Source organism: Aedes albopictus, chromosome 3 (genome assembly GCF_035046485.1).
Source record: "Aedes albopictus strain Foshan chromosome 3, AalbF5, whole genome shotgun sequence".
Classification (NCBI taxonomy): Eukaryota; Metazoa; Arthropoda; class Insecta; order Diptera; family Culicidae; genus Aedes; species Aedes albopictus.
This window is the reverse complement of record NC_085138.1, coordinates 431,851,996-431,865,910: the sequence shown is the minus strand read 5'-3', so window position 1 is coordinate 431,865,910 and position 13,915 is coordinate 431,851,996. Positions and strand designations below refer to the sequence as shown.

At 39.8% G+C, this 13,915-nt stretch overlaps 2 protein-coding genes across 4 annotated transcripts in view; both read right to left on the bottom strand.

The window, feature by feature from the left end:
* LOC109621448 (major facilitator superfamily domain-containing protein 8) overlaps window positions 1–8,915 on the bottom strand; it is a 41,353-nt gene extending 32,438 nt beyond the window's left edge. Inside the window, exon 1 of one of the 2 annotated variants that reach the window (XM_062856508.1) lies at window positions 8,016–8,915. In XM_062856508.1, coding sequence (XP_062712492.1) covers window positions 8,016–8,914 — 899 coding nt within the window. In that variant the 5' untranslated portion in view covers window position 8,915. Of the gene's footprint in view, window positions 1–10; window positions 803–8,015 lie in introns of those variants that run through there. The other variant, XM_020075469.3, reaches the window with a different exon arrangement.
* Window positions 8,916–9,038: 123 nt separating this feature from the next.
* Window positions 9,039–13,444, bottom strand: LOC109621446 (major facilitator superfamily domain-containing protein 8). 2 transcript variants are annotated; one of them, XM_062856507.1, is made up of 5 exons: window positions 12,977–13,444; window positions 10,951–11,149; window positions 10,234–10,892; window positions 9,475–10,170; window positions 9,039–9,412 (listed from the first exon to the last, which is right to left on the bottom strand). In XM_062856507.1, the coding sequence occupies exons 2-5, from the start codon at window positions 11,131–11,133 to the stop codon at window positions 9,244–9,246; spliced, it is 1,707 nt and encodes a 568-aa protein (XP_062712491.1). In that variant the 5' UTR covers window positions 11,134–11,149; window positions 12,977–13,444; the 3' UTR covers window positions 9,039–9,243. The 2 variants fall into 2 exon arrangements, with proteins under 2 accessions (XP_062712491.1, XP_029731749.2); XM_029875889.2 differs by lacking the exon at window positions 12,977–13,444 and adding an exon at window positions 11,236–12,877.
* Window positions 13,445–13,915: the final 471 nt, after the last annotated feature.

The following is a 13,915-nucleotide window of genomic DNA, read 5'->3' as shown; positions in this document are numbered from 1 at the left end:
TTCTCCTCACACTTCTCAGATACGGCCACGCAGAAGTCGTGATTATTCCGAACGCAACGTAAACCAGAAATCCGGTATAGTACATCACCCGAATCGATATCCATCGCTCCCGATATTCGCTGGCCGTTTCCAGTCCCAGTGCACGATCAGCTTCCGACTGCTTCAATGAGAAAAACTTTGTAACCACATCCATGGCACCTCGTCCGATCGTTGTAATCTTCTTTCGTTTCGTGCCGCAACGGCACGAATTCAGACCGTAATTCACGAACGTCCAGCTTCAAATGAAATAGCACCTCATAATTTACAATCTTTCGCCGAATCCGATTAATAACTGGTGCGAAGCAATCAACTGTCATGGTTATCAATAGGCGAAGCAATACGGCTAAGATCATCGACAGTATTTTTTTATTTCGACGCATGAACGATCCTACCGGGAGATGTGCCTGTCCTCAGCTGTTATTTTTCGAGGCTTATTTTCGCATGAATGTTTCATATGGTACGGGAAGGACATTTTCAATATCACATCATTTCAATAATTTGCTTCTAACTTCTTTTGCTCCGCTATGCCCTCAGTGCTATAGAAAGCACACGAACGTCACTACATATTGTTTTCATGCTTTTACGACAAAACACGTGCTCCAGATCAAAAAGAACTGAACTGATACTCCCAGCACAAGACAATTTGGCAAAGTGAAATCAGTATCAAACGGTATCAGTCAGTCAGTCATAAATAATGGCACGACTTTGACGTGTGGGAAATTTAACATGTAAGAAGAATGAGCACCGTGTTTGCGGTGAATGTGCGACGAAGATTTGTTTTGTTTTGTCTCTCAAGCTTAACCTATTACGACCCAAAGTTATTCCAGTTCGCATTAAAGTAAAAGCATGTGTTTTTCAGGATTATGGTGTAAAACTGATTATACATGAAATTAGTTTTGTGACATAATAAGATCAGTAGGTCGGCTCCATAGGCACGTTCTCCTCCATTTGGGAAATTTGTGCCATAATAAGATAGTGCCATGTTCAGTACGTATGATGATCATAGTAGTACATAACTATGTGAATTTAATAGATACTTTGCTAATTTGCTCGCTCATTTTATGCGTGTTCATCAGTTTGACAATGATTTTTCATAAGCGCCCAACTGACTTGATCGATTTCTCTTCGTCGACTCTCTCTATCGCTAATAACTTGATCAAAACAAACAAAATCATTATTCTTTTTGTTTCTATAGCAACATGTAGTCATCTTCTTCGCATTTCAACCAAAAAATCTTTGGAAAACTCAATACACATTCTGTGATAACACAAAGAGAGGATTGATGACGAGAACTCGAAAATGTCAGTTAGGCCCAAATTAAAAATCAGTGTCTAGTTATGTTCATCTTAATACAACATTAAAATATTGTTATTTGCGATATCACTGCGCACTATGCATATGCGCATATGCAACCACGAAATATGTTATTAACAACTAGCTGTCCCGGCAAACGTCATACTGCCTGCCTATTGTGTTTTTTGACATTTCAGGCGGTAGAAAATTTCCCTGAAAAATAAATTTTGAAATTTTCTCGTTCTCATTGATTTCCCGGTTGTTTTTCATAATTATTTTTTTCACGCGAACACGTCGGAGCCCTGAACGAATGCAATAGTGGAAGAATTTTGTGATCCCGTTGAGTTAGCCCGTTCCCGAGCCTATTCGTGACATATGAACAGCATTTTGTTTATTTATATAGATATAATAAAACAATAAACATTCTCATGCGAGTTCAAGTTGTTCAGGATACTTATAAGTTTTACTTTTTCGTACATTTGGGAATTCCTACGATATAGCAATGTCATATATATTTTGATTTGTTCACGATTTTTCTAGAATTTTGATATCTTGTCAAGCCAACTTCTATTAGTAAATAGTCAAAGTTTCAGCTGTGTACAGCATTCCGTTTGGGAAAGGTTCAGAACCCGACCAGGGTTATTACAGTCCGACTTGTAGGGGCCATGCACAAATTACGTCACGCTTTCAGGGGGGAGGGTTAGTTTGCGGAACGTGACGACCCATACGAACAATTGAGAGGAGGAAGGGGGTGGCTGAAAAGATTTATTTTTGCGTGATACAATTTGTGTAGCACCCCTAGTATTTGATTTAAGTCCAGAAAAAATCCCAGAAAAAAATATTTTCAGAAGGAAAATCTCCAAAATTATCAAGATGTGTGTTTTTTTCGTTACTGTATAAATACCACTTGATTTGGTAGGATTTGAATCCATGACTAGTTTGGCGCTTAAACCACAGAACAAGTTAATAGTCTGCGTAATAGAAAGCGCAATCGTAACCAGGACTGCAAACTCTGTATACGTTTGGGCGCTCCCATTAGATTTTTGTCCGTTTTCTGTAAATTTTTGAAAATTTCCCCCGATTCCAAAATGTGTAAATATTTGCAGTGGAAATTAGTTGTAAACTTTCAGACGAACCTGAACATTGAATAGAACTAAATTACTAAATATTGAACTAAATCTTGTGGTGTTCGATTTGTTAGTCACGTGTCGTAATGAAGGTAAGTGGGGAATTTTATCATTAAAGTTACAACACCCTTTTATAAAATATTCGAAGAATTCTTATGATCAACCAGTGAAATAAAAACATAAAAAAGGAAATTCGTGGAGGGTTGGAATTCCTAGGTAAAACACGAATCCTGTTATATGAATCTTTGGAAACGATCCTTAAACAGTTTTCAAAGTGTTCCTGCATAAAAATGAAGCAAACACTTTCAAAAGATCCTTAACAAACTCGTATGCAAGACTAATTGAGCAATAACAGAATGCCCTCAAAAAACAATATCTAGGGAAATCTCTGAGAACATCTGACAAATGCGAATTGAATATTTTGTCAGGAAGGATGTCAAGTAGGCTTCCAAGGCGATTTCTGCCTCGAATTGGCTTCTTTAGTGGTGTTGAGATAATTCCATATTCTGAATCTGCATGCCAAACTGAGCCGAAATCCAAATTTCCATCAATTTTGGTGCCCGGGAGCCTATTTAAAAATAAATTTGAAATTTGTATGGGAGCGATTTGTCCAATCACCCTCGTCGCATTTTGTACTGAGCGGAGCTGTCAAGCAGTTGCCCAGCTGTCAAAAGGTGATTTCAAAAATTCTCTTTGAAATTGATTTTAGGTACCAAAATAAAGTTCTAAAAATCTGAAAAAAATCATAGTGCTCTTTCGTTTAAAAATAAAAAATCATTGATTTTTTCTTAATTAAAAACCCCAATTCTAGGCAGAGATGCATTTTGAACGCTCATGTTCAGTGAGCGTGCCAAAATTGTTCCATTCAAGCTCTCAAGAGCATGTTCAAAATTTTGAACACAATCTAGATTACTAGATTGATCACGGAGCTGTGTTCAAGTTTGACAAGTCAGATTGGGAATTTGGAAGTAAGGGTTATCTATCGAAAAGAGAGGGAGATTGAAATGTTACGGAATTTTTAGTTATTGGTCTATTTTGGGACTATTAGTTGTATCAAGGTCAGATCGAGATCCGGCCGGGTGTGGTGGTTTTATTCGTGTACATCTTTTCGTGACGCAGTCATGGCTCCGTAGGTTTTACTCACAGGGCTCAAACATTATGCGGCACAATTGCCCGGATGTCCCCTAAATATTTAGTATGCTAAATTGAGCATTCCATAGAGTTTAAAACAGTAGGAAAATCTCGTCGAGCAAAGCAAGAGTTTCAGAAACGGCAGCAACCTTGGCAGCAACTGAAATGACTGTTGTAGCCAACTTTCATATTATACAAAAACCTTTGTTGAGCCTTGCGCAAATGAAGCCATCCACAAACGATAATTGGAAAAACCGTTTACTGTTTTTGGATACATGTGGTCAAATGGTCGGCAGGGACTTAGCAATTCATTTCAAAATTCTAGTTCTGCGGTTTGGTACTAGAATGTGTAACAGTTGCAGAGAGAACTCGTAAATGACACTACGGTAGCAGTTTGTTGCTACTTGTTGCTCCCTGTTACTACGGGTTACTCCTAGCTACGAAATCCTAGGCTACGAAGAGCACTGTGATCAGGTACCTGAATTGTTTGAACATGAACACGGCTCTCGCGAGCACAGCTTTTGAACAGAACATGAACAGAACACGTTCAAATGCATCTCTGATTCTAGGAGTAATTTGCCAAAGAATTCAACATTCTTCCTTTCACCTGAAATTTATGCGAGAGCTCCACCAAAACTTAGTAGTTAGTGCAAAAAATCCTCCAATAAAACTCCTAAGTTTTTATTAAAAATAATGTTATTAGCTCTATTAAACGTGCAAAAAATAGGAATTACTCAAGGAATCCTTTTATATGTTCTAAGTGTAGAGTTAGCTTATAAAGAAAACAAAATTTTTGAAATGAAAAAAGTGTTATGGAACAATCAATATTCTGAGGAAATAAAACGAGGGAAAGGTATAAAGCGAGGTTGTCCTTTGGCACCAATTCTATTCAACTATATTATACAGGATGGAATGAGAAAAATTGCAGAGAAAATATCTGAATTAAAACTATTGGATTTGAACAGTCTTAAACTCCCCTTGCTTTTAGCCTTTGCCAACGACTTGCTCTTTATCGTCAGGAGTAAGGAACATCAAGAAACAATAGAAGAACTTTAAAAGAATTAGAAAAGGTAGGCCTAGAACTGAACTTCGAGAAATGTCGACTATTACTAAGATTTCCGAATAATAGAGATCTGAAGAGATCTTGTTGAATGGTAGAGCATTTAAAGTATGAGAGAAGATAAAGTATTTAGGAGTGTGTCTAACAGCAACACTAGACAGAAAATCAACGAATAGGCAAAGATGTGCAAACACATACAGAACAAGCAGAATTGTTTTAGAGTTTTGTAAAAAAAAAATAAAACCTTCTTGGGAGTTAGGAAAATTAATCAACAAAACAATGTTAGCTCTTTCAATCACTTATGAAATCGAAGTTGCAGCTTTAACCAAGAAAAGTAGAGTAGGGATAGCAAACTATGGAAAATTAATTCTTGAAAGCATATACAATCACTATAGAAAAGCACAGAACATTAACCGTTATGTGTCCGACAAATTTTTTGCTTTTTTCTACACCGTGCTTTTTAAATGGGCGCTGGGTACCCGGGTACCCTGTCGGCCACATAAGGGTTAAACTTAATGCTAGAAAACTTTAAGATAGAAAAACAATTAACAGAAGAACTAGTGTAGGAAGAATTAGTTATTATGGTCATGTAATACGGAGAGAAGATAATCATCCTTTAAAGTTAGCATACTAAATTAAATTTAATAAGAAAAAAGAAGGCATACCAAGTATTACATGAAAAAATTCACTTGAAGACCACTAAAACAGATATAGAGAGACAGATTTAGAAGAATAGGAAGAGTTAGTAAAGGATAAGGATAGATTAAAGAAAAAAGCAGAAGAGATATACAAAGAGTCATCTAGCGACATTTCAGATGCAGAATTAACGGAAGAAGAGAACCGTAGGGCAAAAAAGTATAAACATTGGAAGAAATATCCGGAGAGGATAAGTTAAGCAAGCAAGATATCTACAAAGATAGTACATTTTTGGCCGTTTGGGGTCCTGGGGTCGTCGATTTTGGTAGAGTGGTGTGTCTTTTTTGTCGGAGGGGAATTCATGATTTTTGTGTCCCCGTACGACATTTATGCCAGCATAGTGCTTAACTGCTAGATAAGATATTATTTTAGTTTTTTTTTATTTCCTTTTATACGGGTAACTCACTGTTCAGCATTTGTTCGTTTGCATTTTTTTTTTTGCAGATTTTAGGAAAAAAATTATTTTACAACTGTCGAACTCTTGTCCCACCTTACTCTATGGCTGGTTGGATTCGATGATTATTAGCTCATGAATTTTTGCTCTGAAGAGCTCCTCAATGTTCTGAGGAAACTGGGCATCATTTCATCACTAAGCACTATGAACTATGCGCAGTGAGGTAGAACGCCAAGTCTTAGCAAATATGATCGGTCATGTTTCCAAAATAATGCTGATTAAGGGTGTCTTTCGCCTTGCCTCCTTTTTTTTAAAAAGATGACTAATTTTGGCATCTGCACGCTCTATACAACTGTTATGGAAGGAGATGGAGGCGCTTGGTAGTGAATAGATTGATAACATATAACAGGAGCGCGATCACCAAGTTTCGTGCCCAATAAGGCTGACACAAATTTCGATTTTCTCTAATGTCACCCCCCCCTCGGAAAATTTTGGTCGGAATTCGACATTTTGAGGGGGGACACAAATAAATTATTCATAAATTTAAAAATTTTGAATTGAAATTAGAGTTGTCGAAAAAATTTCTTAACAAATCCGAAGAGTTTTTGCGTTTTTGCCTAATTGTTTGGGTAATTTTTCATCAAATACATTTATTATTTATTATCCCCCCCCCCCTTGACGAGTCAACGAGCAAAGTGACAAAAGAAGAAAATGAGATTTGTTCCGGCCTAAATTAGATTATATTTTCATATGTGAAAAAATCATTGTTTCACGCTCTTTTTTCGACCACATCAATAGTTCTCGAGCTATTGAGCTACATGAAATGAAATAGCATAAAGGCATTTTGCGCTTATCGGAAGGCGTTGTGCCTCTGTTCTTCTTAGAATTTCCCCTACTAATGATTTTTTTTTCTATTTTGATACAATTCCGTCCAACACCTGCATGCTTTTTTTGTTATGTGTGCACTATCAATATCTCCGTTTGCTCTTGCCGTATTTAGGTTGAAGGATTGAACCTAATTGTTATCAATGAAAATTCGAAAGCAGTTTTCTCGTTAAAAACTCGAATGCTAGCATTGAAAATGGATTCACTGTACTCTATTCAGTACCGGCAATACAGTGAATACTTTTTCGCTGTGGAATTCTTAACTTTGAACAAGCAAACTGCTTTCAAATTTTCAATGATGACGATTAGGTCAATGACGAATCCTTCAACCTTAATACGCTTTGATCAGTTTCACGAAACAATTTGGTAAACAAAACACACATGGCTCTTCTTTTGTTTGGCATAAAACTAATAGGTTACGCCTTTCACTTGAAGAGGAAAAAATAAGTAATATCAAGATAGCTTTGTAAGTGTTCAGTGGATAAATCTCTTTTATTGCATTTTTACTTGAATTTTGTTTTTTTTTTTTCAGATTCATCATTAATATGATGAAGATGAATCTTTAATACTCGATAAAAATATGAACTAGAACATAAACGGTGGGCACATTTTCAAAATAGCGTAGTTCAGGTACATACGCTTAGAAGAGTACATGGTGTCTAAATTTCAATGATTACCAATTTTTCATGTACCTCGAATTTTTCTTCACAGAAAGTCAGTATTTCGACTATTTAAAAAATCGAAAGTTTTAAATTTAAAATTATAAAATATTTTCTAATCTTCTTAATATGATTCAAAAGCCCAAGTACAAGTTATTTTCGAAAAATAATTCGAGATACACGAAAGTTTGTTAATAATCGAAATGTCACAAATTATTCAAGAATTGATTTAAGGTGAATGGCCCTGGAATCCTTTTTCATATTGCATTTTGCCTCATGTTTTTGTACAACAAGGCGACCATTGTGGCGGTCATCTTTGGACACTAACAATCGTGTCCTTAACCCTTCAGGACGTTCGCTGTTGTAAAAGTACAACTCCACCAAAAACCTCGCTCGTCGTATACAGCGCGGGCGCCATGCAGTTTTAGGCTCAAAAGGGCGCGCGCTTGAAAGGTTAAGGCCGATGAAATTCTGAAAATTATGACATATTTTCATATGGCGTCTTGTTACATTCTCGACATAGCTTTAAACCTCCTGAGACGCGTGTCGTTGTAAAAGTGCAACTTTAGCAGATAAACCTCTTCCTTCGTGCGCAGCGAGGTCGAGGTAGAACTTTTGGCTCATAATGGGTCGCGTCCTATAGAGAGTTTAGTTCCTGTCGAATCTAGTTACTGATAACACATAGTTTCATGGACATGGACAAGAAACTGGATTTGTAAGAGAATACTTACGATTGAACTGCTTTATAGCTGAACATCACCAAAGCGAACACCATCAGCATCAAACCAATGGGATGATAACGCAGTCTATCATCGGAAATTCTCGATCCATTCATCACCGCATCACTATTCTTCAGCACAATCTCCTTGACCGCAATATGATGTTCTTTGAACACGCATGGCATCATCATTGCCAGCACGACGGAACCCAAAGCAACGCCAATCCATCCCACTGATGAGAACATATTAATTCTGATGAACTCAAATAGGCAGTATCCGTCCTTCCCCAGGAGAGACAAAACCGGCTGGAAAGCCGACCCGGCCAGCAGTCCCAGTGTGTGAGCGAGATTCATGTTCGAAACGGTCATGGTCCGTTCCGCTACCGTCGTGGCAGACGATATGTACGCCCGGTAGATAGTGCTAGTGATTGTGGCTAGTCCGGCAATTGCACGGGACAGTAGTAGAATTTCTTTCCGGTGGACGGGAATATCTTCAACCACGGCATACAGGACATGACCAGCGATGAATGCCACCAAGGAGACCGCAATTGGAATCCTGGTAGAGGAAATCCTGTTGGTCCACCAACCGAAAAGCGGACTGAACACCAGCTGCATGACGGAAGGCATCGCAAAAAGATATGTGAGAAACGTTTTGTTTGCTTCTGGATCCAACTGAAATTCGTGACAAATGTGTAAGAGAACTTTCGGATACAGGAGAAAAGAACTTACTGTCTTCAAGTATGGCCACAATCCTGTTACGACAACATTAAACGCAAAGTAAAGCAGGAAACCCATACAGTAGAATACACGAATCGATATCCATCGTTCCTTGTAGTGCTCAGAAGTCTCCAAACCTAGAGTTCGGTCGCTTTCCGATTGATCAAGGGACCACCACTTTCGAAGCAACCCCATTATGAATGATGGTTCACAGTCTACTGAAGGACTGGGTGTTGTAGTTAGTAGGTACTGACAAGCAATTGACTGATAATGCTTTTTTCTTTATCAACTGTCCATTGTATTGAGTAAAACACTAAAATTGGTCCACACAGCAAAAAGTTTATTTGAACTAGCGTTGGATGAAGCCCATGTGTAAGTATCACATTTTTCTCAGCCTGGTAAAATAATTTACGAAAATTCTTATGATACAATTCTAATGGGTCTTTGTGCGTCTGAGTTTTGGTGCAAAACATTTGTCGACTTGATCACTTAACCTAGACTTAATAACTACGTGAATATCAGACTCAGCTTGGTTTTTCCAGTTGCTCTGGCCGCTCTAGTATCTGCGAAGCGTTGCCATTCAGCTTCTCCAGCTCGGAAGGATCAACGGCGTTGGGATTCTTTTTGCTAGTGACAGTTTGAAGTTCTTGGCCAGAGTTGGGATTCTCGTATTCCGGTGGTATCAATCGGTCCCTGTAGGGTTGAAATGTGGAAATGAGAATTTGGAGGAGTTACCAGGAGTATTCACAACTTACCTCACAAGCCAAAGCCATAGCATTGTAGCTGCCATCATGACTGCAGTTGATCCGAATGTCCAATACAGTCCTAGTTTGGTGTAGATAGTTGAAAGAAATACCGGTCCCAGAGCTCGTGACAAGCAACCTGACCCTGTCATAATACCCATCCAAGTGCCTTGCGGTCTTGGACCCAGGATCTTAGAGAAGATGGTCGTAATCAACGTCACGCCAATCGGATAACCAATCGCTGTAAATGCGTAACCTATCAAAAACTGACTGATGGTCATTCCTTTGGTTGTCTTGCACCACTCTTGAGAGATAGGACAGCCTAGTACTTCAATATTTTGTACGGATTCTACCACTGGCACTGTAGACATCTCGTCGTACCCAACCCTCGTAAGGTTGGAATAAACTTCTGTGAAGTTAGAAGCGTAGACGTACGGTTCCGCATGATGTAGGGCGGTGTCATTCAATGGAATAGCTAGCTTTGGTGGACTATCACTCATCGGTATGTAGACAGCACGACCCAGGACCATCAGGAAGAACCCTCCCCAAAGAAGTACATTATGCTCCGGGAACTTTTTGCACATCGGCCCAATCGTTAAGAAGGTTGCGCTGGCAACAATTGCTCCAACGGCCATCACCCAAGCCATATAATACAAGGCTTCAGCTTTTGTCCACGCGAACATGTCCATCGTCAGCGGAGTTGCCAACCTTGAATAAATAGTGGAAGTTCTAAGTAATCTATTCCAAAGATTCTACAAATTTATCACTTACGTTTCCAAGAATACGAAGTTAAATACTAAGATGAAGAAAGCGAAGATCAAGGACCATGCCGATATGTAATCCGGCTTGAGTGCTTTCCAGGTTTCCTTTTCACTTTCCTTTCCTTGTTGAACCATAGCTTCTCTGGCGGCTATTCGCTTCTCTTTGAAAAAGAAGGGCAGAAACAGACAGAAGTTCATGATGCCCATCACAACGTTGATCCATCCGGTCGCGGTGTACATATTTAGGTACAGTTTGTCCCTAAATAGCGGCACTCCATGGTCACCCAAAGGAGTGACGACTCCCTGCAAAGCAGGTCCAACGATGAAGCCCAAGGTCTGGGCCAACGATACCATCGATACAGCGCCCGTGCGCTCCCGGACTTTAGTGGCAGCCGACAAGTACGATCGGCAGACTGCAATACTGGCGGAACTAACTCCGATGAGGAAACGCGAATACATCATCCAATACTTGTGGTGTGAGGTGAACAGCTCCAGTGTGGAATAAATCCCGCTAGCAATCGAGAACAGTGCTAGTGAACACAACAGGGGTAGTCGTATGGAACCTAGCCGGTTGCTCCACCACCCGACCAGAGGGCTAAATATCATCTGGCCCACCGGATTGGCGCTAACAATCCATCCCATGAACTCCTTACCAGCATCGGGGTCCAACTGAAATATAGATGTTCGATGAGTCGATCAACCTTCACAACGAAATTTTTCCTATTACCTTGTCTAGATAAGGCCAAACTCCGGTCAGAATTATACTGAAACCCAGTGACATCAGAAACATCGTGTAGTAAATTATCCGGATAGAGTTCCAGCGGGCAGTGTACTCCTGAGCCGTCTCCAAACCATCGGCCAGGTCCTCCGGCGAGGGTCGTTTGACGAAGCATCGCTTGAGGAAGTCCATTGCGATTTTGAATGGCCTGCAAGGATTTGAATTTAGAATGTATGGGTGTGTGTTCAGTTTTGTAGGTCTAGTGTAGCCCAGAGGGACCATGTATACAATTACCACGCTGACAGCGTAGAAGGTTGAACTACCGCAATCAAGAACAATTTCATGGGAAATCAGTGGAGAATACTCAACGGCTGAAGGTCTTTCGATGTTGGGGTGATGAAGACAATGAATCATAGAAATATTCTTTCACTACAAAAGTTGGGGCATAAGCGGGGCTTTTAAAGCTTCGTTGTCAAAAACACCACTAAAAGGCAACACCATATTGGAGGATTTTTCCCTCTTTAAGCATTAAATATCAAATAAAACTCCTTGTATTCTATTATTTTACACTGTTAAAATTTTGGTTCTACCTGACCCAGACAAGTACAAACATTTTTGCTGTACAAGAGTGGAACAAACCACTCTCAAGCAAACTTTAGCTTAACAAACCTTTATTCAGCAAGTTCTGTTACTTAGGGTACGCTGAGCTTGCGCAACAACAGCGTGGCGCACCTCTCTCAACTCCTGAAGATTGTGAATAATGCTTCATCTCCAGATATTACTACATTTGGCATTGTATTCGAAAACATAAGTTTTATGACACCCCTAAAAACTTTAACCGGTTCAAGTCAACATAACCAAATCCTATCATATGATCGGTCATGTTTATTCAACACACAAATCGCATTAGTGCCTTCCCTTTCACACAAACAGCATATTGCCGTAGGTCAGTGCCATTCAGAAAAGACGATTCTGCACATATCGTATGGTAGTCGTTCCGCCATCGCCACTACCACTACCACCACCATCACATTCCCAGTTCAGTTCAGAACCCTCGAACCAAGCACGACGATTAACGTCGATTGTAACCAACTCAAATATAGCGCATTTAACCATGATCGTCGATGTGACTTCAAGCACGGCTCATTTCCACAATTGGTGCATCATTTGCCTCACGCCCCGCAGCCGGCTGTTGACACAGAACTCTGTTATTTATAACGTCGTGGATTTGTTTCACTGCGTCGTCTAATACCAGCACAATCACGACGACCCATCAGAGCAGCGAACATCTTGAATGCGGGGAAGATCAAGTTCAGCGCGTAACGTTGTAAATTGCACAGCGTCTGCCATCCGCTTCGCAAACGATCTGCATCGTATCGTCACAGCTCGCATCGAAACGTGTGCCTTGCGGTGGTTTAATTCACAATTGAATTATTCAATCAATTTCCATTAATCAAAGCGCTACGAGGCATATTAACTGTCACCCTTTGTCACGATGCACTAAACGGTTCAATTAGTATGCAGTACTGTGATTTTTAGAGATGATTGTTCACTTTTGGGGAACTCTCTATTACAGTTTACGACAAATCACCACAACGTTTTGTTAAGTCATTCCTTGTTTTGGACTTTTCTTATACCTTGTAGATTCCATATGCGTTTGTGACTCGTATTTCTCAACTTAGATGGCTTCAAGTAGCGTCTGATTTCAGCTTCTCAGCAGGAGTGCAATTCTAGAATCGTGCATACAACCAAACCGGTTATTTTTGTTACGTTGCATTTTTCTTCGCCTGATTCTTGACCTTGTGCTTGTCGTAGCGCTGATTGTTGATATCAGAAAACTTATCGTTATAATCAATATTGTATTCTATCAGCGTACACATTCTTATCAAACGTTTCGTGGTCTAACAGAAACTGGGCTTCGATGTCTCAGTATTTTCTTCGACAAGAACGGTTCATTGACTTTTATTTCCATTTACCTTCTGACTTCCCTTACTACTGTACGTCCGTATGAAATAGAGACACCCTCTATACTTACAACTAAAAATAAATCTCGTCTTAAATTCCTTGGACTCTTCTCCCGTATCTCAGGAATTATATCTGGCTGCAGCTGTCAAGCACCGTTTCTAATCGTCATCTCAACCAGTTGATCACTTTGCTTCGTCAGCTACTCTCCCCAAATTCGACCTTCTGCTTTATCCTTGTCAACGTAGCAACTGACAAAATTGCGATTACAAAGCTTATCTGCAGCAGACCCTCATCCCATCCAGCTCGAAACAATCACGTCAAGAAAGATAGCACGAGCCGAACCGATCTTCCGAAACGCAATGAATGTGTGTGCGGAAGTATTAACCAGTATCAAAATAAAGCCACCACCACCGACGACGACCAACGCGCCACGCCACCGTCTGTGCCAGACGGGTCCACGAACGCAACTGGCTGAAACTGAACGAACGGAACGAACGGGCAAAGCGAACGGCTCAAGCGACGGGACGGCGGCCCGAAAACAAAAGAAAAACCGCCGTTCAATCACTCACTCAGGCTGTGACCATAGTGGGTAAGGTGAGATGCGATCGGATGCGATAAGTTATGAGATGAGAAGAGGGATGTTTGATATGCCATAGTGCATGAGGTTTTCAATGAGGGTGCGCATGTTGTTTTCACATCCTTTTTCGCCTATTTCGTGCGCATCAACGACTCGCGTGATTTGATCGATGAAGTCGCTTATATGTTGAAGCGCTTCTTTGGATGTGGGTAGTGAAATGATCGTTTCATCTATTAGAGTGGAAAGATAAAATGCACCCGCTTTTTGTTTTTCACGAGCCGTTTTTTTTTTTTTTGCTATAACAGTCAGTTTTGATCCTGTTGCAATAGCAAAAACAAACCTGTTAAAAAAAAAATCTGGTGTAACTGTACAAGATTGAGATTATTGAATTAATTATTTAAGAAAAGAATTTATAAAATGTAATTATATCCG